Source organism: Syzygium oleosum, unplaced genomic scaffold (assembly GCF_021117445.2).
Source record: "Syzygium oleosum isolate NSW1041296 unplaced genomic scaffold, Sole_v2.1 Sole_v2.05, whole genome shotgun sequence".
Lineage (NCBI taxonomy): Eukaryota > Viridiplantae > Streptophyta > Magnoliopsida > Myrtales > Myrtaceae > Syzygium > Syzygium oleosum.
The window spans coordinates 5,427,503-5,453,984 of NW_026607489.1; the positions used below are offsets into that span (position 1 = coordinate 5,427,503).

The following is a 26,482-nucleotide window of genomic DNA, read 5'->3' on the forward strand; positions in this document are numbered from 1 at the left end:
AAATAAGTAAAAACAAAAAAAAATTGAGAGAAAAAGACAAAATAAAGTTTATAAATGGAGAAAAAAAGCATAAAGTGAGGTAGGTGAATTCAATCTCGGGAGAATTGTCTAAAGTCATAAATCTATTGTACGGCGGCTAATTCAATCCTAACTTTGTCTTTATTGTTACCATTATGGGGAGATCAAAAGGGGTAAGCACACTAAGCCATGGACTTGAAGCTCTTTTTAGGAGAAAGAATTGAAAAAGATCGGCAAAGGCAGGAGCACGAAGAGGAAAGAAATCGACGCCAGTACTAGTCTGTCCATAAAAGAATTTGAGGAAGTATTTGGAAGGAGAGATCCTTTGTGGTATGGGCTTGAGTCGACAGCTCAATAGAAGGTACCCTATGTTGATGCTAACTAAGCACCCATTCATAAGAAACTTAAAGGGTGGTGAATAGGTTGTTTTCACAAAATATCAAGTTTACGTGGAAATCAGTAACCACTCTATCAGAATCAAGAAAAGTAAATAATAGCAAGATCAGGTGAAGCTGAAATAAGATAAAGACGATTTAAAAGATAGCACACAGTAAATTATAGTGGTTTGGCTTTATTACCAAATCTACGTCCACTTATTAGACTAACGGTGACAACTTGAGCTGAAATGAACTAGTAATCTCAAAGATAAGTTACACTAGCAAGCACTAATCCTATCAAATGATAGATTATATTATCAAGTGTCACTTGTTGTTATCACACTTGTACAATAAATCTTCTCACGATTACAAGAGCAGCAATAACACTACAATGGAGATCTCAGAAAAATGAAACATTGTTTTATTAGGATACAACTTTGAACACTTTCAGCTTTTTCTATGTTTTTCATCAAACCCTTTTTGGGTTCAATGATCTTCTCTTATAAAGAGATCTTCAATTTCCCATTGGAGATTGTCCCGAGAAGTAAGGAGTTGTTAGGATTTTTTGCGAGCTGCTGTTCTAAAGTTAGACTGCCCATATAGTCTTTTTCTTGAACATCGGCAAGGTATCTCGAAATAGGTTCTACTTGTTGTCACATCCCCGGTTACTCGAACAGTTTTGACATAAGTTGTTTCTAGCTCTCCAACGATTTCTAGTTCTTTTGCTACGCTGTCCTGGATTCCAACGACTATATTTAAGTCTCCAACAAACATTCTCAGATGAATGTTATACCATGATCATCAAATGATATGATATTAGCGTGTTCGATATCAACATCATCATGAGCTGGTTATCATAGTCCATTGGTGTTGTTTACGAACAGGTCGTATAAGGACAACTTGCGATCTCTATTCCAATGAAGTCACAATCATGGATATCACCATAGTCTTTAAGAAATTATTACAAACATATGCACTTTATCATAAGATATATTATACCAAGGATAGTTTTGGAATCATCAAAATTTCTAGGGATGTTAATCCAACATCTTAGAGTGTTAGGTTGGACCTTTATTTCTTTGGAACGGGGCAAAGAACATGTTTTATCATAAAATAGAGATGGAGAGCATAGGGCTGCCCAGGCCTAGAAGGGACCACAGAATACGCTTGAAGAGTCTTCATGCATCGACAGAGATGTATATGTGATTCCTTTGTACAAAACATCGAGGACAAATCGGCCTAAGGTGAATTTTGTGCCTTCAGCCGAGCGATGAGCCAATTTGGATAAGTTTTTAGAAATTTGGAGAGTTGAGTGGTAGAAAACATACCGAGAAGGCCAATGTAAGAAAAGGCAATATGTTCAAGATGACCAACTTCATTAGTCTTTGAAATATCTGGCTAAGAAAGAGCCATAAGAGAGATTGTTGACATGATCGAAATATTGGCTGTTAGCACCTTCACCTTCTTTAACATCGTCCCCTAATGGGCTAAGATGAGTAATAGCATGGAGGTTGAGAATACTAATCGACATTGGTCGTCAAGGGAAGAATAACTAATTTGTTGATGGGCACCAAAAACTAATTAAGCCACGCAAAAGACCCAAGTCACAACGAAAGTCAGAACAACAGAATTGGAGAACCACGTATCTTCCCATATGGATTGAACCTGATATTTCAATTTCTAAGTACCAATGGTAAAACTTGAGATTGAAAGAGGGGAAAGCCCTAAATCAATTGGATTAGTTCATACATAAACAATGATAAAGGACTTGTGAATGGGGAGTTTTGCCTCGATAAAGCAAAAAATAGCCATTTAGAGATAAATGGATATTGTGACGCTGTTTGAGGCACGAATCCATGATTACTTGCTCGGAATCTTCCGAATCATTGAAAAGTTCGAGAAGATAATTAATTGTCGTGGTGGTCTTCCTCCTCGAGCTTGTCAAACGATACAAGTATATCGAAAATGAAAATATGGTAGTTTTAGGTGCCATCGAAGTTCTAAATGAATGAGAATGGGATTCGAAATCCAATAGAGGAGAAGAAAGATTTGACTTAAGGTTGAATTCGAAAGGCAGCTAAAAGTAAAATATGGGATCTTGCCGAGTATATATGTATGATGCACCGACCAAAAAAAAGCATATATATGATGCCAAAAGAGGTAATGATTCAGAAATGCCGATTCAAATTTGGACGGTTTGTAATGGTAATGGTTCATGAAACAAGCCGATGGCGATGACGTGCCTAGATTTCACGGGGCAAGAAAAAGTAATTGTCAGACTATGGAGTACGACGCGTCACATGGCCATGCCTTTGAAAGGCAACCAGTCTATAATTTTTTTAAAAGGGGCAAATGTTGACACAAAAAATGATCAAGTTTTCTAAATCGACATGTCGTCATTACAGAAATTGACGTTGAGGGGTTGAGGGATTATACCATTGACGAGTCGTTGATAGAAATATGTTTGGTGATGACCAAGATAATCGATAATTATTATACAGTTATCAATATACGATGACGATTGATCGACGATTGACACTAAGATAAATTTAGATAAATTTTGAAGGTGGAAACCGAAGACAATAACGATGTCGATTAACGGTGTGACAATTGAGAAGTCATAACGGTTCGTAGAGAAGGTCGACGTACAATCATGGAGAACAATCATGGCACCCAAAATTATGGAAATGCAGTTGAGTTCATAGACAATTAAAGAGTTGTAATTGCTTGTAGATAAGGTTATGAAAAGTGATCGTGGAGCCTAAAATCATAAGATGTGGTTGTAACCTCTAATTTGAATATCAACCGCTCAGAAGTGGCTACACTTTGTAATGAGCTATATAAGCCATGTTGAACTGTTGTGGTTGTGGAGGAGAGACACAATCATCAAAACACAAATTATGTACCTTTTAGTTTATCAATTTCTCTTTCAAATTCATGCACTTACTTTCCTTTAAAGCAATTTGTTCAAGTTCTTGATTACTCGTTCTACTTCCTTATGATTTGCCACAGAATCCAATTAAAAAAAACCGAGAATCAACCTTCGGTGAAAGATACTTCGTCGCACGAATCAATTCATGTCGATACAATTATACAATAATTTCCCCGAGAATCAATATCTCAAATTAAAATTAGGTTCTATCTGTATAACAACTTCAAAACAGCATTCTATTAAACATTGTTATTGCCTCCATGTATCAAATTTGAAGTGTAGAGTAAACAAATTAACAAATATGAACTTAAGCATAAGTTCAAGCGCTCCTCAGTCATAATTGCGAGAAGTTTTTTTGTTCCGCGTACTTTCTACATAGGATATAAAAAAAATCCCAGAATGAGTATAAAGCCTTGAAACAAAAGACACCAACTCCTATGCATGACATAGTTGATTTTTCTACATCTGCATCAGAATAGCTCAATTTGGCGCCTTCCCATTCTACATAACAGTTCAAAAGGACTAAGAGAATCATGCTGAAGCATTAATGCTGGAGCATTATAATATGATCATCAAAATCATGTACTAGAATCATAAAGTTTGGCTGAGGATCACAATTCAAATCTCTATGTAAACACACAGAAAGGCTAACTGGTCATACCAATTGCACAAATGTGATACGAAGCACGAATCGATATAAACATTGTCATCAGATTGTTATATGAATGTTCTGCCAGAAATTAATGAGTAATTGCCACGATCGTATAGAATTAAACTCACATTACAATGCAATGGTGAGGATTTTCCTCACTAAGATGATGAGCGAATTTCTCAAACTCCTGAGGAAGCACTGGGTTATAATAATAGTGCGCCGGCGGTGGAAAATAATTGAACTGAGGCGGCCTTCGTTCTGGCAGTGGGCTCGCGGTCAGTTGAGGTTCTTCTCTTCGTCTCTGGGCCAAGGCCACCGAAGTTTTCGCAAGCCCTTTCGGGCTTTGATGATCGATAGAGGTGCGCGAGAACGTGAATAAAAGATGATCTCCTGCGTCATGAGCCGGTCTATGAGATTTTTTCACCGATTTATCCCTAAAAGAAGGTGGAAAGAAAGTGACTTTGGCTGACCTCTTGAGCTTTGACTGCTCGGGGCAACTTGAGGTTTCTGACTTTCCTTCTTCTCCTTCCTCTCCTTCTTCTTCGTCTTCCATAGCTTAGAATAGCTCACTATGTTCTTATCACCGGGAGCCATTGAAGCACTTCGAGTGGCCTATTAAGTGTCAATGGTGTTAAGTGTTGTTGATTCTGTGTGAAGTTGCATGTTTTTAGCGCTAAGCAATTTGTGAAGTATGGCATGGATATATATCATCGTGAAAGCTAAAAAGTTTCCGAAAGTAACGTACTCTGTACAATATCAATATAGAAATCTTTATGCGCGTTTGGATGACGAAATATACACCTAGAAGGTATAAGAACGCCACATATATCGCGTATATTCAAATTGGAATTTGGTTAATAACGTTATACATGTGTCAATAAATATATGTAGTATAGTTCAGGTCATCCGAGTTGTTCAAGGACAACTTGTGATATTATTTCCTATTCTTTCTAATCCTTTTGTCCGTCTGACCTATGGCTTGCCATATAAATTTGGAAAGGAAAAAAAAAGAAATATTTCGATGTAGGCTATCATTATATGGTGAGCATCTATATCGGTGGTATTATTTTTCACCAATTTTAGTGTAATTTTTCCCCTTTGAAATTGAAGGTGCATATAGCAAATAGGAATCATTGATATTCTGAACTATTATCTACCATCTGAATCTTTTAATTCCCTACCAAGAAGGAATTGCTCTCCGGCAGCATATGAAAAGAACAAAAGGGCTATTCATCGAAATCTTAAATAATATTTGGTATATGGTTGAAGCACGCTATAGGAATATCAATTTATTATGTTTAAGAAATGTTTGTTCAAGAAAATAGATAAAAGGAAGAATTGATGAGAAATAACAATGCAGACATGACAAAATTGATCAGAAACAATGTCCTAGATATTAAGAGAAAGTCACTAAATCACTTAGGTTGAAATGAAAATTATTTATATACATGCATGAAAACACAGAGTTTAGATTCGGACGACCGGTTCCATGTAAAGAAGAGTTAGCATTCTTGTGATACATTTTCACTAAAACAACTTTTTAATTAGTTAAGTTCTAAATTAATTATTCATTTAATCTCACAAGTGCGAATTCAGCAAATGCATGATATTGAGTTTTTTTTTATTTTGTATAAGAATCTTCAAAGTTTTAAAAGATGAATAATTGTAAATATCTAAAGTCATTTTGAAAACTTTACAATCTTTCAATATTTAAATATGATAATCTCTGTGGTAAGTAATTTTTGGTTGGATGCTAAGCGAAGCTGAGCATACAACTAATTTTATACAATAAACTTAAGAAAACATATATACTTAAAGAGAATCACAAAAACTACATAAGTCGTAAAAATCAAAATAACTTTAGACATCTTTTTCAAGAAAACTCTTTTCTTGAGGAAAAGAAGTGAATATTTTGAAATGAAGATGAAAATAAAAAGCAGATATGAACAGTAGAAAGCGCAACTTGCAATTTTTTTTTGTAAAATTAATTAAACTGTTATCCTAAATAAAAAATAAACTAAAGAAAAGATGAGGTGAATTGTGAATACAAAATGAAGAAAATAATGAAAGGGACGGCTTGAGTGAGTGCCACCTATACTCCAAAACCCTTTTTTCGTCTGTTTTTTTTTAATAAATACGTGTTAAATATAAATACAAATAGCTACTATAGCTAGCCTAAATATCGTTACCTTTTTCATATTTCATAAAGACGGACTTCTAGTGACAGGATTCAAATCCACACCCCAACTTGATTGGCGCCAATAACTCCATGTAATTTCAATTTGAACATAACTAAGATGAATTTAAAACATTCAATTTCGACATTGGGTAGTAGCCAAATTTTTAGCACAATGAATACGCTATATGTGGTATTTATACATAATCATGAACATGCTAATCGTGGATACACTATATAGGTATTTATTGAGATAAATTTGTAACAGTCACGAACTTAATCAAGATAATTTTATATGGAAACGTGGATACGCTTCGGGTATTTATTAATAGTCAATTAACGACAAAAGAAAAGAAAAGATAGAAAGTAGGCCGGTTAGCGTAGGGAAATAGGAAAGATTGGTGAGAGTAAAAATTCAAACAAAAAGTATGAACAGGGTTTGATTATTTGTATAACATATATTTTATGTTAAATCTGCGACATCTTTTTTTTTTTTTTTTGCTTCAATGAGGATACACGTCAAGTTTAGGAAACACGTAGAAAATCTCCATATGCATGACTATCCAAAAAAAGTAACATTTTCGAAAAGAACGGACATATTAAAAAATAAGGAAAAAAGAAGAACCAAATTAAAACTACATGGTTATGCACTAATGAATGGACCAAACAGTTACATACAATAATGAAAAAGGGAAAAATAAAGGAAAAACAAAAGTAAAAAGTACGAAGATGTATGGACTGAAAAATGAGAACGTATGCGAAAGTTGGAGGGTTTAAAAAACCCTCCTTTCTGTAGAATTAAACCCTCCTTTCATCCTATTCTACAGAACTAATGAAATTAAAGAGGAATTTTTTATGCTGAAGAACCATACACATCGAGCTTTCTAAATGCCTAACATTGCTTTTATACAAACAAATGTTTTATTAGATGTATTGAATCATGCATCTTAAATTAAAAAAAAAATGTCAAAAACAAATTGCGAAAAAAAAAGAAATAAAGGATTAAATATAGAAAAAAGCACAAAATGGAGTAAGTGAACCCGATCCCACCATCATCTATTCTATACTTTCACTACTCTTCTTAAAGTGCCTTGAGAAAAAAACCTTCCTTTAGCCATTTATTATAGATGCAACAAAAAGGAAGAGAAGATATCTGATAAATTTATTTAACCTATTTTTCACCAATAGAATTCTTGATTATGGGAAGGTTGTTGCCAGAAAAGAAGGGTCTTGTGCAATTTCCCAAATTTTGTAAATAAAATAAAATGGACACCCATATATCGCTTTTGTTGTTTGTTTCTCTTTAATGCAAACTATGTCCACTAGACACATTTACCCTATTTTTTTTTGTAACATCAAAAGCCCTAAACTATGCCCACTATGGTACATTTACCCAAAACTTTTTCTTATGACATAAAAAACCTTATACATATATAACACATTTACCGCTGAGGTTTCGTTGAATGATTTTTCAGCTAAAATAACGTCGTTTTTATTTCGCTCAAGCCACATGGAGGTCATATCAATACCGCTTACTTTATGTCATACAGGTACCGGCAGGTACCGATTTGAGATTTTTTGTGTCAAAGAAAAAAGTTTAAGGTAAATGTGTCACAATTGACATAACTTAGGGTTTTTCGTGACTTTTGCCCTGTATAAACTGATTCCACCTTTTAGCTGTAAAAGCATTTTATTTGTGAAAAGGGTGGGGATGGGCGAGCCCGCGCACCGGCACCTTTGAAGCACTTAGTCGCAAAGACTCGTTTCATAGCGCGGGCGCAAGTCACACCTACACATGTACGTAAACATGTAAACCCATACATAGGTGGAGAGAGAGATTCTGAAGCCTTTTGTTCATTTATTCATCAGTCAATTTGGTGGACAAAACTTGTCCATCTAACAACCATAGAAACAGACGCAAGCGACCCCATTACACTTGCCGAATGCCCAGTTACCCCCGACCTGGTATTTCCGTCTACATGCTGAGTCGCACGAGTTTGCCGCACAGCCTTGAGTATATAACACGTCGCTGCACTCTCTGGAGCCCCTCTGACTCACCACCACATTGCCTGCAAATACAAAAAAAAAATAAAAATCTCACGTATATTCACTGCAATCTTAGAGTGAAAAAAGAATGTTAGACATTCGCAATGTGGTCACAAATTAGATTCTTGTCTTGATCTCCTTTTTCTTACGAATCACTAACAAAAAAGGCCCGCGAGAGTGAGTGTGCAGAATATAGAAAGTAAACCCCTAATTTAGGCTGTGTTCGTTTCCGGAAAATATTTTCTGCGTTTTCCGGTGTTCGGGGGCGGAAAATGTTTTCCCCCATCCCCAAACCCTTCACAATTTTGAGGAAAATGACTTCCGCTTCTGAGAAGCGGAAGTCTGAAGCAACTTCCTATATTTTTTTTTGTTGCTGCTGCTTCTTCTATCTCAGCCAGTCGGCGGCCGGCGACCAGCGAGCTCAACCTGGCCAGAGCCTCGCCGATGACCTCGGGCGAGGTTCGCCGACGTTCGGCGACCTGGGCAAGGTTCGCCGACGTCCGGCGAGGCCCTAGCTCGCACGGCCGGCCGAGCTGGGGCCTCGCCAGATCCGGCGACCTCGGGCAAGCTCGACCTCACCCTGAGTCGCCGGATCTGGCGAGGGCCCGGCTTGCACCTCCGGCGACCTCGGGCAAGGCGAGGCCTCGACCTCACCTCCGAGGTCGCCGGATGGGCGAGGCCCCGGCTCGCTCGCCCGAGGTCGCCGGCTCCGCGAGGCCCCGCGAACCAGTCCGACCTCGCCTCGAGGTCGCCCAGGTCGCCGAATCGGGCGACCTCACCCAGGTCGCCGGCCGGGCGAGCTAGGGCCTCGCCGGCCTGTGGCAACGCTCGAACGGAGCCTCTGGCCAGTCGCCGGACATCGGCCCTTGGCTATGGCCGGCGACCCGCTGGAGAAGAAGAAGGAAAAATAACACAGCCGGCGGCGATCATTGCCGAACACCGGAAAATTGTGTTCCGGAAAAACATTTTCTAGGAAAATGATTTCCGGGAAAACATTTTCCAAAAATACAATATTTTCCGCCAAACGAACGGAGCCTTAGTAATGCAAAGCCTATTGAACATTCTAATAACGGGTTCGGGCTTGTGTGGAAATTTCTCTGAGTGAGAGTTAGATTCCAGATTTTTTAGGTTGATTTCACGCATCCACGCTCTCGCACGGGTTCGTGTATTCGTTTTGTATCGTGTGGTTCATTTGTGGAAAAGGGCTTTTGCATCTCAATGTCATGCGGGAAAAAACCGACAAGAAAAAGGCCAAATTACAAGGAGAAAAGGAAAAGGGTTTGGTACCAATGGTTAGGAAAACAACGAAAAGGAGGAGGAGCACACAGCTTGAGTTCCGACCCATGTCTTCGCACTTCTAATCACCAACTATGGAGGACGAGGATAGATTCAAAAGGGTGTAGTTGAAATTCACTCGAATGGAATTTTCGTAGGTTTTGGTGTGTCTTATTTATAGATGTGAATGTGTAGGGTCAAGAGGGAAGTTTGTGGTCAGATTTAATGCATAGGGTCAAGAGGGAAGTTTGTGGTCAGATTTAATGCATGGTACTGCGAATCGAGCGATGAATTTATTGAGTTTCCGTAAAATGCAAAGAACAAAATCCCGCATTTATTAGAACAATTACTTAAGGGAATAATGATACAAATTGTCATCAATTTTGGTTCAAATGCAATATAGCCCATGAACTTTAACTATATTCAATGTGGTCCCTAAACTTTTGCCTATTGTATAATGTGATCTCTGAATTTTTAATTTGTTCAATGTGATCCCTAAACTTTTGGTATATGTTCAAGTTAGTCTCTGAAATATATAAAAATATTCAATGTTGTCCTTTCATTAATTCAAATTCAGGGACAACATTAAACATTTTCATATAATTCAGGAGCCTTCCATTAATTCAAGTTCAAGAACAATATTGAACATTTTTATATAATTCGCCGACCACAAGCTTTAGCCGGCCACCGGCCATGGCTAGGCAGGCTTGCCTCGCCTAGGCGAAGGTCGCCGTCGCCTGCCATAGGCGAGCCCGGCCAGGCGAGGGGAGCCCTCAACCAGGCAAAGTACAGCAAGGGTCGACCTCGCCCAAACTAGATCTAGAGAGGCTCGCCCTTGCCGAGGCTCGCCTGAGGTAGGTGATGCGATCCTTGCCCAGGTGAGACCAACCCGCTTGGCCATGGCCGATGGTCAGCCATCACCTATGGCCGATGGAAAAGAAAGAAGAAAGAAAAAAAGAAAAAGGGAAAAAAATTGATAAAATATTAAAATTTGTCTACGTTAGCGCCGGCAGTGTCATGTAGACCGGCCAGCGTCCACGTTAGCAATATCCAGCCAAACTTAATCGGAAGGACTGAATTAGCACGAAGTCAAAAGGTTTATGACTAAATAAGCATTAACGTAATAAGTTTATGACTTTTTTGACATGTTTTCCCTATTGATAGGTGATGTAAATTGCTAATTATCTATCCTGTACTTATTCTAATGAATCATTCGTTATGGTTTGGAATAGTTGTTTGAGTGGATCCATTCTTTTCCTTTAAATGACTTCCAGTGTTTATTTTTACCAATACGCACCTCGACTCCAAATTTGACATATTAAAGGACTAACTAGAGTTATTCGTTATTTACTTAGATAATTCGATTACCCTATACAGTTTTCAGCAAAATACATTTCATACTTAGATCCTTGTTAAATACCACAAGCCCTCATAATCATCATCTCGTTATGTGTGTTATGTCCTATAGGCTATAGACAGAGAGTTAGCCATAACCATCATTGATAACATGTCTTAAGTGGTACATTCGTAGAATTAGCCATTATGGGTCTATGCTATATATGAAGAATTATGTATATTGATATCAATGTTGACATCTGGTGGAATCTACATGGACCAACCATTTTATGGTCCAAAATCCTTTTAATACATATAAACCATTAACCTAATAATTTTAGTTGTGTAAAGTATTGATTTCACATGTTACTATTTCAAAATCAATTATCTTAACGATAGTCATTAGATAGCTCTCTTTTTGTATATATGCTATGGAGAAATATTTGGCTGATTTTAATTGTGAATGTAGAGAATGTTGTGAATGTTTTAAAATCCACAGAGGATTACATGATGTACTATATCTTTTTCAGGTCATATACTCGGCATTGATCAAAACACTGTTCAAAATTGTTAACATTAAAAAAAGTAAAATATAGGCACTAACAAAATATGCAATAATAAAATATACTTAGCAATTACATGAAAAAAAATCTACAATAACCTAATTTGGGAGGGGGTAAGATACAAGAATTTGATTGGAAATACATTAATATTAGATGAAGAAGCAGCACCAACATAAATTTAACTTGATAATAAAACAAAAATTTGCAATAACCTATTTCGGACGGGGTGAGATATAAAATTTCTATTGGGAATATCATAAAACTAAAATTCAGGCACTAATAAAATATGCCGAGTACCAAATGCTTATAATAGAATGCAATGCCCCTGCTAGCTCTTGGTCCTATAATTGATATAAATCTAGATGTTTATTTTTAGGACAAAAAGTCCATCTCAGGTAGGTAAATCCAAGTCCACATGGAAAATTATCCAAAAAGTCCTAAACATATTATACGTCGGCCAATTCAGTCCTAAACCTTTCAATGGTGCCGATTTAATCCAAAACCTATACCCTAAACTTTAGTCCTAAACCTTCTGACGATTTGCCAATTTAGTCCTAAAATTTTTAAAGAATCACCAATGTAGTCCTTCCAACTAATTTTGACCAAAACCCGATGACGTAGAGGTCAAGTTAGTGTTGACCATCCTCTAAGGAACATCTGGTGCTGACATGAACCTTTTTTATATTTTTTAAATTTTTCTTTGAATTTGTTACTAATTTTTTATTGATTTTTTATTACTATTTTCCTTTTTTATTTTCTCTTCACAAGGGCCGGTGGCCGGCGGGGGTCGCCGACCCTCGCCCCATTGCCATCGAAGGTCACCAATAGCCTCCCCGGCTCTGTGAAGAAAGAAAAGAAAAGAAAAAATCAACTAAAAATTCAGATTTTTTTTTTAAAAGGTTCATATTAGCACCAGTCGTGTCATGTAGGATAGCCGGCGCTGACTGGACTACCACGTTAGTACTTTATGGCAAAAATTAGCTGGAAGAACTACATTGGTAATTCGTTAAAAATTTAGGACTAAATTGGCAAATCCTCAAAAAGTTTAGTACTAAATGAGCACAATTGAACTGTTTTAGACTGAATTGGCCACCATATAATATGTTTAGGACTAAATTGGCACAATTGAAAGATTTAGAAGTGAAGTGGCCATCGTACAATAAGTTTAGAACTTTTTTGGACAATTTTCCCCAAGTCCACGAAGTACCTTACTTAATTCATGGACTTAGTAAGACATGAGCTAAAGCGTAGATTGATGACCAGGGACAATCCATAATATTTTCTTAATGGGGACGAATATGATCTGTGATTGCAAAGAAATCAGGTATTTTGCTTAAGAAATAAAAGCAGTATTTTCCCCTTAAAAAATACAATAAAAATTATTGCTTTGTTTATCTATATTGATTGCATTTTGCGATAATTTATTAACTTTATAAATTTACAAGGGCAATTGGCCCTCGTCATGACTTATCCATACATAATTTGGAGAAATTTAATGGGGCAAAAGTAAATTCTAAGGTCAAAATGGTGCAGCATTACTAGACCTTTGAAAATTGAATAGTTTATCGCAACTCCAAAGAAGTGATTTGGGCCAAGAGCACCCACTATGCAACATAAATCCGTTCATTGGTATAGGAAATAGAGCTTATATTGTGCGGATGATTCCCACACAAGTCTGTCCCCCAAGTATTGAGCAACTTCGTGATTAATACAAGTACATAGCTTTTGGGTATGTATTTATCGTTGATTAATAATTATGATAAAGTAGTCAATCATTGATATATTTTTTTTTTCAACCTCGATAATGCGCGGTAACATTCTCGTACATATTAAAATGAATGGGTGATGAATAATCATGAGACGATTATAGTAAAAGATCATATGTTCTCTTGATGACTTCTTATGAATTTAATTTTCTTCCAAACTCACATTTCTATGGATTCCTATTTTTTAAATGAACTCAAATCAATAGAAAATACAAAAAAGTAAGTAGTCAAGGGATAACAAGGGTGCTTGAGAATTCCTTAATTCTTTTGAGAGTTTATTAATGACTTCTTTTTACAAACAAGCTTTTCTTTATCTATATTTATTTATATCCTATATTTTATTATGGATAAATGGATAATGGGACAATGTTCTCTGGAGGATTTCCAGTGATTTTAATTTTCTTCCAAACTCGCATTTATATAGAATCTTACTTCCCAGATGAACCAAATCAATAGAAAATGCAAGAAAATCAATTAGTTTGAGATAACAAGGGTGCTTGAGAATTTCTTAATTAGAGGTTTACTTTCCTCATTCACACTATGTTTTTTTATATTCTCACTTTGATTTAACGTTACTGTTGATCTAACCTTATGGCAGTATTTAGAAAAGTGCTTTATGAATTCAAATGTAATTGATTAAGTGTGCATAATTAGTGATTAACATGGATACCCAAGAATTTGAACAAATTGACTGTTAGAGATATTTAGATATCTTTTAGAGATATTTAGGATATTTCCTATGATTTTCTTTATCTATTTTGATTATGCATATATGAGTTGATTTCCTTATCTATTTTGATTATGCAATCAACTTAGATATACTCAGATATGCATAATCAAAATTGATAAAGAAAATCATAGGAAATATCCTAAATATCTCCAGAATATATCTAAATATCTAACATTGACAATATCGAAAAGTCCTTTGCTATATTTGAATGTCCTCTTTTGCTCCTTGAATTAGTCTCAACTAATATGTGGACATATATATGAAAAGTCAATCATCTACATTATCTAACCAGAAAGTCAATTATATACTATCCTAGTTAATGGCTATGGAAAACAAAGATAAATGCTATGTTTGGTAGTTAGGATAAAATTCATGATAGGATAAAAATTATCCTATCTTGTGTTTGGTGTCTACTCAAGATAGGATAAAGCCGGATATAGGACGGATGTAGAATGGACAAAATTACCCCAAGGGGGAAGTGGGATAAATATGGATAGGAAATCTAATATCCATAATATAAAAGTTATTTTTCTTGAATACAAACTTGTTAAATTAATAATATTTAAATAATATTTGAATATAAATACTATTTGAATTCTAATATAAAAAATTCAAAATAACAAAAAAAAACAACAATTTCCTTTTTATTTATTCCTATTTTTGTTTATATGTTCAAAATTTTATCTATCTTATGATATAAATTCCATATATAAAAATATATATTTAGTATTTTATTAGATAATGATGAAGGGGAAAAAATAAATAAAAAAGAAAAGAATTAATAAAAGAGAGAGAAAATAATAAAAAATAAGCAAATAAAAATGAAGTAAGCAAGAGTGTCGTAAGAGATTCTTACCATCTCCGTTTGTGCAATTTTTAGGTTTATTTACACTAATATGCCATTCATAACAAATAGTAATGACTCGCTGAAGAGAATTGTTTTCCCATTCTTTTCTAGAATAAGGAGCCACCCGCGTAACCATGAAGACTCATTCAACTTCCCTCGTTCTTCTGTTTGTCCTATTGATCTCCATTGGTAAATTTCTTCAAAATTAGCTTTGTGAACGTTTTAATATTTTGATATTCATCTCTTCTCTTGCTTTTTACTTTACAATAGTGCTAAGCAGCTTCACGAACTACGCTTCCCAAGATACAACACCTCTAACCCATTTATATTAGCACTATATGAACAGAACTCTATCGAACACTTCTTACAACCAGAACACTTAGAGGAGTGAATTTCTAAAGAATAATTATAATTCTAATAATTCTATCTCATTCGGTATTTAAGGAAGACTTTGAACTGATTATTATGAACTGAAGAAATTCTCCGAAAAACTTCTTCACGAAAGCTGAAGAGATGCGTCCTTTAACACATCCATTAATTCGTCCATTAATGCATCCACAAAAGGAGGGCTGAAGAGTAGCGTCCATTAATTCGTTCATCAATTCGTCCACAAAATTGCTCGCATTAACCTACACTGCTGCACGAGAATTACAGAGAGGCGTCCATTAATGCCTCCATTAATTCATTCACGTCATAAAACCGCTTCACCGGAGTTGAAGATATGCAACAATTTAACGTATCCATTAATTCGTCAATTAACATGTCCATCAAAACCGCCGCACGATAGTTGAAGAACGTGAACTGTTGTTGAGCCATTAATAACGCATAATTACTACATGAACTGTGTATGAATATCGCCTAACTCAATCATTAACCAGGTATTCAAGCTCTATTTTGCGCATGTTGTTTTCCTTTTCTTCTTTAGAACAAGAAGCCACCACTTAACCATGAAAACTCATTCGACTTCCCTCGTTCTTTTGTTTGTCCTATTGATAACCATTGGTAAGTTTCTTTAGCATTAGCTTTATAAACGTTTTAATATTATGATATTCATCTCTTCTCTTGCTGTTTTCTTTATAATAACGATAATTGTATATACAGGAAATGAGCTGGAAATGATGCAAGGTGTGGAGGCTCAGTGTCAAGTGACACTGTACGGTGGCGGCTGTCAAAGCAACCCTTGCAACACTGCATGTGTGAAGAAATACGGACCAAAAGCATATGGATTTTGCTTCTTCTACAAAAGCCCTAGCGACACTTGTGTGTGCCGTCATCCTTGTTGATGCTTTTTTCTTATGTCCTTTTTGTGCTATTTGAGATTATTAAAGAGAATTAGTGAAGCATCATATATTTTCTTTTTTAGCTAGAGAAGCGTCGACATGTTCAATAACAAAATTTTCACAATATCATTTTGTGAATTTAATTTGTTCACAGGTATCCCGAAATTGGTCGGATTAACTACATTGGCAAATTGTCAAAAGGTTCAGGACTAAATTGGCCAAATTGAAAAGTTTAGAACTGAATTGATACAAACGCAGTAGGTTTAGGACTTTTTTCGGTAATTCTCCTAAAAAAAATGATGTTATAAATTTGAAGCGAAGTTGGTAAGGTGCATGTAAGAGGCATTTACGACATGGCACAAAACAACATCACAATGATTTGATCCCAACATGAAATTACAAAGATAGATACTTACATTATGTTCACGTCAAGATATTACTGATTAATACCATTAATATTTGACTTTCCCAACTTGATTGTAAATCTCTCTCGTGTTCCAATCATTGAATTTTTTTGGTAAAAAATTTTCGCTCAGAGATGCATCCTAGCCAACATTTTGCCATATTTGTTTGATTTGCAATTCAATTGAATTTTGTTATTTCTCGGGTGCTATATATGTCTAGAGAACTTATATTCTTTTGTTGTTCGCACCCATTTCCAATTTCCACCTTTTATTCGAAATCTTATGCAAAGGGTATCGCGGAAAATGCATTGGCGGTACACTAATTAGAGTTATTGACCTAAGGCGAATTTTGTGCCTTCAACCAAGCGATGAGCCAAGTTGGCCAAGTCTTTGGAAATTTGGAGAGTTGGGTGGCAGAAAACATATCGACAAAGCGAATATAACAAAAAGGGTTAATACCACGAAAAATCCCAAACTAGTACATCTGTGATGAATTAACTCCAAACTAATTTTTTGGGTGTATCAGTCTAAGGTTTTACCCTCCGTTTGTCACAAGTATATCAGTTTGAGATTTTTCGTTGTATTAATCCAATTTAACAGAAACTAACAGAGAGTAAATTTGTCATAAATATACTAGTTTGAGGTTTTTTATGGTCAAACAATTAGTTTGAGATAAATTTATTGCATGTTTACCAATTTTGGATTTTTCGCGATATTAACCCTAACAAAAAGCAATATCTTCAAGTTGACCGACTTCACTAGGGTTTTTGAAATATTTGGCTAAGAAAGAGCCACAAGAGAGATAGTTGACATGCTCGACATATTGACAGTTAGTGACTTCAACTTCTCTAACATCGTCCCCTTATGGGCTAAGACGAGTAATAGCATGGAGGTCGAGAATAGTAATCAACAGTGGTCCCGGAAGGAAGTAAAAACTAATGTGTTGATGGGGACCAAAAACTAGTTAAGCCACACAAAATACCTAGGTCGCAGTGAAAGTCGGAACGACCAAATTGGAGAGCCATGTATCTTCTCAAATGGATCGAACCTGAGATTTTAGTTTCAAGTACCATCGCTAAAACTTGAGATTGAAAGAGGGGAAAGGCCTAAATCGATTGGATTTGGTGCTCCATACGTATTCGATGATAGAGACCTTGTGAATGGGGGAGTTTTTCTTCAATAAAGCGAGAAAGTAGTCATTTAGAGATAAATCCATACTATGACTTTGTCTGAAGCACGGACCTAGGATTACCTGCTCGGAATTTTCTGAATCATTGAAGAGTTCGAGAACATAGTTGTCGTGGTGGTCTTCCTCCTTGAGCTTGTCAAAACGAGACAAGTATATCAAAGATGAAAATAGGGTAGTTTCAGGAGCCATGGAAGTTCTAAATGAATGAGAATGGGATTCGGAATCCAATAGAGGAGAAGAAAGATTTGGCTTAAGGTTGAAGACGGAAGGCAGGTAAAAGTATAATATGAATATGAGATCTTGAAACGAGTATATATATGATGCCAAAAGAGGTAATGGTTCGGAAATGCCGATTCAAATGACGGTTCGCAATGGTAATGGTTCATGAAACGAGCCGATGGGATGACTTGTCCAGATTTCATGGGGCAAGAAAAAGTAACTGTCAAATTATGGAGTATGAAATATCATGAAGGTGATATGCATGTTGTCATGCTTTTGAAAGGTAATTTCTTTAATTCTATTAAATAGGGGCAAATGTTGACACCAAAAAATGACCAAGTCTTCTAAATCGACATGAATCAATACAGAAATCGATGTTAAGGGATCATAGTTATTGACATATGATAAGAACTGGACACTCAGATAAATTTTGCAGGCAAAAACCGATAAAGATGTCAATTAACGGTTAAATCCAGTGACAATTGAGAAGTCGTAATGGTTTGTAGAGAAGATCAATGTGCATTTATGGAGAGCAATCATGGAGAAAATGCAGTTGAGTCCAGTGACAATGGAAGAGTTGTAACCGCTTATAAATAAAGTTGACATTTAATTATGGAAAGTGATCATGGAGCCTAAAATCGTAGAGATGCGATTGTAACCTCTAATTCGAATATCAACCGCTTATTCGAACAAAAAAAAAAAATCAACCACTTAGAAGCGGTTGCATGTTATAGTAAGGGCCAAGTTATACCATTGTGGATGAGAGACACAATCGTCTAGCACAAATTTTTTTCCCAAAATGAGAGTATAAAGCCTTGAATACAAAAGACACCAACTCCCATGCATGACATAGTTGATTTTTCTACATCTGCATCAGAATAGCTCAGTTTGACTCCTTCCTACACAGTTCAAATGTACTGCGAGCATCATACTAAAGCATTAATTAATGCTGGAGCATTATAATATGATCATCAAAATCATGTACTTGAATCATAAAGTCTTGCTGAGGATCACACTCGGAAAGAATCTCTCTTTTCGTCCGTGGTGGATAGAAAAGATAAATATTCAAATAGTTCTATCGTGTTCAAAAACGAGTGAAGTATCTTTTAGTTGGGAAATTAATAGCAAGCCCGAACAACGCCGAAGGCGGCCATAGATGAGCATCAACATCACTCGTGACCCGCTCATCCATGGCTGGCCGGTGACACTGCCGTCCACGGCGGCGAGCGTCTCCACGGCCTCAAAAGGCAAAAAAGTAAACGAAGAGAAACGGCGAGAGAAGAACTTGTTCAAATAAGGAAAAAAACAAGGAGAGGAAATAATTCTGAAAAGTCGGCCCCCACTCGAACACGTGTCGAGCGATAAATAGACCGAAGCACCTCACGCACACGCCTACGCCTACGTGGCAAGGCGGGCCCACCTACCAAATTCGTTGGAAAAAGTCGAGACGCTCACCCTGTCTAGATCTGACTGGATCTCTTGAGTCCGCGGTCAACTCTGTTGTGCCGGACACGGTCACCGGCTTCCCCTCGCTGCGCAAAACCAAAAGAGAAACTGCAACTTCTTCTCCATCTCCATTCCCAACCCACCCTCGCCCCCACGCACGCCCATCTCTCTCTGGACTTCAAGCTTTCCCAACCTCTCCTCACCAAATACCCATCAGAAGAAGCGACCCCGTCCTCTCGAATCCGGTCTCATCGCCACCTAAATCTTGGAAAACCAGTGAGGGTTTGGTTTTGGGCTCGAGTTCCTCGCCGTCCATGGCCGTGTCCGCCGGATTCGCCGGTCCTAAACTGAAGGGCTTGATGCGGCGGGACTCGACGGCGTGCCCGCCGTCGAGGAGCGTCGCCCGCGTCGGGCCGCTGAAGTGGGTGGGGCGGGAACGGCGAAATGGAGGAGGAGGAGGAGCAGGGGTGAGGTGCGATGTCACGGCCGCGAAGGAGGACCCGAAGCTGATGGAGCTGTCGGGTGTCTCGGCTCTCGAGCAGCTCAAGGCGTCCGCTCTCGACAGTGAGTCCCCCCCTCTCGCGTCTCGATTTCTGGGTTCTATTGCTTCGTGGGTGATTGCTCTTTTGCTTTCCTTTGATGGGGTATAGTTGTCCGTTTCGTGCGCGTGGAAAGGTCGGATTTTGAATTCGGCTGCTCTGCGTCGAGGCTCCTTAAGCTATTAGCTATGGAAACTGAGGAAAACTCATGAAAGGAAGATAATTGAGTCGTTTCGTCGTAGATGATTCGGACCATTTTATCTCTTTCCTTAGAATGGTGTGAATTTTGACCTCATCTTTGGTTGAAAAGTTTTGATGTGGTAGACAGTAGCTAGCTAAATGCCTTTGCTTGATCCGAAGTGTTTGGAGGTTGTCGTATCATTGTTGTGATGATCCATGTAAAATTTCATTTGCCGCTCGGACGAGATTGAGCTAGGCGCGGTGCAGACAATATTGGTTGCTTTGCCTTTCCATTGTTGCAAGCTTGCGGCCATAATATTAATCACTGATTAGATTCTGACTGTTGCGGATCCTAACTTTATTGTCTAAGATACTTGAGGTTCCATGCGACGAGTGTCCCTGAGCTTGATATGATTTGATTTTGCTACTATCAGGATATACAAAGGAAAGAAGCAGTATTGTGGTTATCGGGCTTAGCGTTCACACGACGCCTGTTGAAATGCGCGAGAAGCTCGCCATTCCGGAAGCAGAATGGCCCCGAGCCATCGAGGAGCTGTGTCGCTTGAATCATATAGAAGAAGCTGCCGTTCTCAGCACCTGCAACAGAACAGAGATATATGTGGTGGCTTTGTCTCAGCATCGTGGAGTCAAAGAAGTAACCGAATGGATGTCTAAGGTGCTTGCACATTCCCTTATGTCCGTTCTTGCATTCGTGCCCATTATGGACTAAATCTTATAATTCTCTTATTGGATAAGCTCCCGTCATAGTTATATGAGACCCCAAAGACAATGCTACATTGACTATCATCAAATACTAATAAATTTTTTTTACTCTATCATCTTTTGTTTGGTACGTTGATCTTGATGTTTTCTGGATCTTCTTTTACTGACTATTATATTCTCCACAAAATAATTATGATTCTCTTTGACTATTATAACTCATAATTTTGATTGAAGTTCTTGTTTCTTTTTCTCATTGGGCAGACAAGTGGAATACCTGTTTCAGCGCTTTGTCAACACCAGTTTTTGCTGTACAACAACGATGCTGCACGACATCTTTTTGAAGTCTCAGCAGGTCTTGATTCACTTGTCCTTGGAGAGGGTCAGATTCTAGCTCAGGTTAAACAAGTCGTGAAAGTTGGACAAGGAGTTGTTGGATTTGGGAGGAGCATAAGTGGACTTTTTAAGCATGCCATCTCTGTTGGGAAGCGGGTTAGAACCGAAACGAACATTGCTTCTGGCTCAGTTTCCATTAGTTCTGCTGCTGTTGAACTTGCATTGATGAAGATTCCTGAATCATCGCACGCTACTGCTAGAATGTTAGTCATAGGCGCAGGCAAGATGGGGAAACTTGTGATTAAGCACTTGGTGGCAAAAGGGTGCACAAAAATGGTCGTCGTAAATAGAAGTGAGGAGAGAGTTGCAGCGATTGGTGAGGAGCTAAGAGGTGTTGAGATAACCTACAAACCCCTAACTGAGATGCTATCTTGTGCTGCTGAAGCAGATGTGATTTTTACAAGCACAGCTTCGGAGGCTCCTTTATTTTTTAAAGAGCATGTTCAAGATCTTCCCCCTGTGAGTCAAGAAGTTGGAGGTTTGAGGCTTTTCATCGATATTTCTGTGCCTAGAAATGTGAGCCCGTGTGCGGTCGATGCTAGAGGAGCAAAAGTATACAATGTCGATGATCTAAAAGAGGTTGTTGCTGCCAACAAGGAGGATCGGCTCCATAAAGCCGTGGAAGCTCAGGCGATAATTGCTGAAGAAACAAAGCAATTTGAAGCTTGGAGGGATTCATTAGAGACCGTACCTACCATCAAGAAACTGAGGGCTTATGCCGAGAGAATCAGAATCGCGGAGCTCGAGAAATGCTTGTCTAAGTTGGGTGATGATGTACCAAAGAAAACAAAGAGAGCCGTGGATGACCTTAGCCGTAGCATAGTTAACAAGCTCCTTCATGGACCGATGCAGCACTTGAGATGCGATGGGGATGATGGCCATACGTTGAGCGAGACCCTTGAGAATATGCAAGCTCTCAACAGAATTTTCAGCCTCGATACCGATATAACATTGATGGAACAGAAGATCAAAGCCAAAATCGAACAAAGCCAGAAGTAAGCTCTCATCCAAAGATTCTTTCAAATATTCTTTCGCGACCGCAGGGGTTAAATTGGAGGAAAATTTTCTATGCATCGGCGATGGATTTTTTCGCCATCGTGCAGATGTCGATTATGATGGAGATAACTCTAGAGACCCTTGTGGTGGTAGTTCTCAAAATCATTTTACTTGTAGTTTCATTTATTGGTTCAGAACACACAGGATGTGCTGACCTCAATTCTTTCGCATGATTACGGTGCCAGTTTGGCTTCGTCGGGTGAGCTTAACAAATTGTAAGCTAGCTTTAGTCAATTGTATCAAACAGTTGTCCCTCTACCTCAGGCAAAATGTATGTTTGTACTTGTGTGTTATTAGTTTTGGTCAGTGCATCAAACAATCATCGAGTTGTCCCTCTAACCTCAGTATTTTGTACTCGCGACGACGAGTATATTGATTTCCACACACCCTTTATACCACTTGTGGTGTCTGCTATACACGAACCGCTCGGAGCCGACGTAGTGATTTCTTGGAGACAGATAAGTTGATTTCATGATCTTCAGATTGTATCTGTGTTTTCCTGCTTGTGAGTCATTTGAATGAGGAGGGGAGAAAAGGAATGAACTGTTTCATCCAAAACTCACTTTTCATGGCACTCTTCTCATCTTACTACATCTCTTTCTATGCGACCATAAAACGACAAGACCAAGTACCTCTCTTTCCCTCTAGACCACAAAGGCCAAAGACTTCAAGCCCAAACCAAGCCCACTCAATCAGCACCGCTTCGTTGACCAGTCAAAATAGATTACGATACAGTACCCAAATCAAATCTCCAGCTTTTCCCCCCCTCTTCTTTTTTTGGTCTGATTTTACCTTTTCTTCACCTATTTTCTAACACCCCCCTTTTTCAATATCCAAGTGAAAAGAAGTACACAGAAGAAAAGAAAAGGAAAATTCATCTTTACTGCTGCCTAAAACCTAGCGTTCTCAAAGCCATGCAAGTCTCTGACTCTCCTCATCGACTTCTTCCTATCAGCCAGCTTAGCCAGCTCCTCAGCCGCTCTCCAAGCCGACGTCGGCGTCAGCGGCTCCCCGTTCTCGTCCACCAGCCCCGCCGCCGCCTCCCTCCGGTCGTTCCCTCTCCACCGCTGCGCCGTCCTCTGCTGCTCCGCCCGATCCTGCCTCCTCCAACACACCTCCGCCAGCTCGGCGTCCAGCGCCCTCGCGTGATCGTCGGCCGACGCCGCGCCGGTCCGCGCTATCAGGGATCGGGCCGATGCCAGCAACTGATGCGCGGTGCTGTACTCCTCGCGCTCCACTAATCTCCTCGACTCGGCTAAGGCCCGAGTCACCACGAAGAGGTTCCTCAGCCGTCCGATCTTCGCGTCCTCCGATCCGAGGGCTTCCGTCCTCGGCACCGTGAGCGCCCGATCCCCGCCGTACACGTCTTCCTTCGTCGACGGGTCCTTGTAAGAGCATCGCACGGTCAAGACGTGACGGGAGCCGACGGCCGATGCCGGGACCCTCAGCTCGACGAGGAGCTCCCTCTCTTCCTCGGCATACAAGTCGCCCAGCCGAACCGACCCCGACCCAACCAGTCTCGGCCGTCCGCCGGACGAGTAGACCGCCGCAATCTCGGCCGGAGCCGAGCCAGCCGCGAAGCCGAGCTGGATTCTCAGATCCCGCACCACGACGCTCAGCAACCCCCCGACGCACCTGGCGAAGGCGTCGTCCGCCGGCTCGCGGCGGCGGCCGCCGCCCCCGCAGCCGGCGCGGTCCTCCCCGAGGCCGGTCGCGTGCACGGGAATCTCCACGTGCGCGAACCGCGTGGACGACTCGTGGCTCCTCGACCGCCGCTGATTCGCGTCGCTGTCGTGGCGCGCCCTCTCGTCCTGGCCGTCCGATAGGAGGACTATGCTGGCGACGGGGTTCCTCTCCCGCCGGTCCTCGAGCACCTTCGTGGCTTTCCGCAGCGCGTCGCCGACGCTCGTCCCCTGGCCGCAGGCGAGCCGGCCGACGATCTCCCGGGCGGCGCTCTGGCCCCGCGCCGTCATCCTCCGCAGGGGCAGGAGCCTCCTGGCGCTAGCCGAGAAGGCCACGATGGCGAGCCGGTCGGCGTAGCCGAGCGACGAGATGACCAGCAGCACGGCCCGCTTCAGCATCTGCAGCTTCGCCCCGCCCATGCTCCCGCTCACGTCGAGCACGGCGACCAAGTCCACCGGCGCGCGGCTGCACGCCGATCCCCGCGGCCTTGGCGCCGGCGGGGCCTTGGCGCGCAGGGCCACCACGCGGGTCTCGTGCGATTTGGACGCCGACACGGCGGCGGACTCCGGCGAAAGCGTGAACTCGACGTGGGTCGCCTTCGCGTTTGCGAAGAAGCCCTGAAACTCTTCGACTTCCTCCGCTTCCTCTGATTCTGGAATGGGAATGAATCTTGGGGACGACAGTGGCTCGTCGTCGTCGTATCGGCTTCTCGAACGGGCCGAGTTGGGGGTCCTCGGCGAGGACGACTGAATCATCACCTTCTTGTCTTCCACGACGGAGCTGTCGTCCTCTTTGTTGGCGCTCTTGTGGATGGCGAGCAGCGGGATGTCCTTCCAAGCCGCGTTGCAGACCGGGCAAGCGAGAGAGCCGCTGCGTGCGCCCCGCACGAGCGAGGCCACGCATGCGAAGTGGAATCCGTGGCCGCACTCGGCCGTGTAGATGGCCGTGCCTTGACCCGCCTTCAAGCTGTTCGAGCAAATGCCGCAACCGCTCTGCAACAACCAAACAGCCATCATTTTGAATCAAATTCATCTTTCTGCATCAGTTAAAACATGTACAAACGTCGGCGTTCTTTCCGTTCTCTGTTTTTATTTTATTTTATTTTGCTTACTCTGAACTTGAAGCTGTTTCTGAAAAGAGAGAGCTTGAGAGGAGAGCGTGGAGAGGATGGAGTGGAATAGAAACCGAGAAACGTTCTTGGGCTCTTCGTTGCCTTAAGAATGGCGGGTTTGGTCTTGCATTGGAGCTTGGGACTCTCCTCCGCCGTATTGTTAGCCACATGAGCAGCTTCCGCCACGGTCCTGCAGCGCAATGTTGGGGTCGAAACAGCTTGCGGAGCCTGAGTCTTGCTCAAGCGAGGCGTGGACGGGTTCGAGAAAAATCTCAGCTTTGTGCACTTCGCCAGCGTCGTCGGGCTACTGGGTTGCTCATCGGAGGAGGCCGACGTCGTGGAATCTGGGTCTTTAGGGAGTGTTGAACAGAGCGCTCTTCTCCAACCAGTCCCCATTTTTTCAGCCACCAAAATATGGGAATCTTCACTTCCCTCCTATGCGCTCTGGGTTTGATCTTTTATAGCTTCCTCGGTCAAGAATGCTGTTCAAGCGCCTCTGTTTTTGCGTATCCTCCAGAGGTTACGAGCAAGGATTTGTTTATATGGATTGGTGTTTGTACGGAGCGATAATGGAAGGGCGCTGAGGCTGAGGCTGAGGCCGACACTGACACTGAAGGCAAGAAGGGACGGGATTGAATCGTATTCTGTAGCGAGGATAGAGCATGGGATGGGATGGGATGGGATTCGGGGAAATGGAAGGGAAGGGGGGATGGGGACAAAAGATTTTTCTGGAGAAGATGGGAAACAAATCTCAGACAAAAGGCCTGAGCTTTCTGCCTGCACACACCTCTCCCTTCTTCTTCTTCCCCTTGCTTTTCTCGATTTCTATATTGCTCTCTGGGGATGACCCAGAAGGAGATCCGCAATGGAAAGGCTTTGAGATCTGCTACCACTTCTAGTTCTACTCTAATCTCTCTCTCTCTCTTCTCTGTTTTGGAAGGGGCAGGCCTCTGTTCTGTTCTTTCATTGGTGGGATATTTATATTCGTTGGAGGATGTAAACAGTAAACAATGGGAGTTTTGGCGATCCCCTCGTTGTTTTATTCATCAGAAAGAGTAATCATTCAATGGCACGTTATCACATGATGCTCTGTTTCAGCAAAAAATGGAAAAAGGCATGGAGAAAGTCAAAACTTGCCCCAGAGAAAAATATAAAGAAGTCGAGCAATACCTTAAGCAGAATTTGGTTAAGTTTGATTATCATGCAGTGTTCTGTTTTGGAACTTAGTTTATACATGGACTCCCACATCGTTTCTCGAATCTGCTTATTTGTCACAATTCATCGTTTCTCGACTATATGATCAGAGTATGCTCATACGATATGGAATCATGTGATTTTGTTTTATGTATCCTTATTTGGTATTCGGATAAAAGTTAAAAAGGGTAGCATTTTCCTTCGTCTCTAGTTGAAAGAAATCTCCTCTAATCATATACTTGATTAGCATGACATCACTCACATACATGGCCTCGGATTAATCATTTTTTCATGTCATCGATCTTAGAGTCTTGAACACGACTTGCGGGTTTTCGAGTTGAGATTGCT

General features: G+C 40.2%; 2 protein-coding genes and 1 long non-coding RNA gene across 3 annotated transcripts; 2 read left to right on the forward strand and 1 right to left on the reverse strand.

Moving 5' to 3' along the window:
• The first annotated feature begins 15,579 nt into the window (after positions 1 to 15,579).
• LOC130138109 (uncharacterized) lies at positions 15,580 to 16,123 on the forward strand. Its single transcript, XR_008816520.1, has 2 exons — positions 15,580 to 15,719; positions 15,819 to 16,123. It is a non-coding gene; the product is annotated as an uncharacterized LOC130138109 (long non-coding RNA).
• A 3,270-nt stretch (positions 16,124 to 19,393) lies between these two features.
• Positions 19,394 to 22,544, forward strand: LOC115676502 (glutamyl-tRNA reductase 1, chloroplastic-like). Its single transcript, XM_030599450.2, has 3 exons — positions 19,394 to 19,819; positions 20,409 to 20,650; positions 20,959 to 22,544. The coding sequence occupies exons 1-3, from the start codon at positions 19,570 to 19,572 to the stop codon at positions 22,087 to 22,089; spliced, it is 1,623 nt and encodes a 540-aa protein (XP_030455310.2). The 5' UTR covers positions 19,394 to 19,569; the 3' UTR covers positions 22,090 to 22,544.
• A 148-nt stretch (positions 22,545 to 22,692) lies between these two features.
• On the reverse strand, positions 22,693 to 25,931 carry LOC115665613 (E3 ubiquitin-protein ligase WAV3-like). Its single transcript, XM_030587469.2, has 2 exons — positions 24,941 to 25,931; positions 22,693 to 24,821 (listed from the first exon to the last, which is right to left on the reverse strand). The coding sequence occupies exons 1-2, from the start codon at positions 25,334 to 25,336 to the stop codon at positions 23,037 to 23,039; spliced, it is 2,181 nt and encodes a 726-aa protein (XP_030443329.2). The 5' UTR covers positions 25,337 to 25,931; the 3' UTR covers positions 22,693 to 23,036.
• Positions 25,932 to 26,482: the final 551 nt, after the last annotated feature.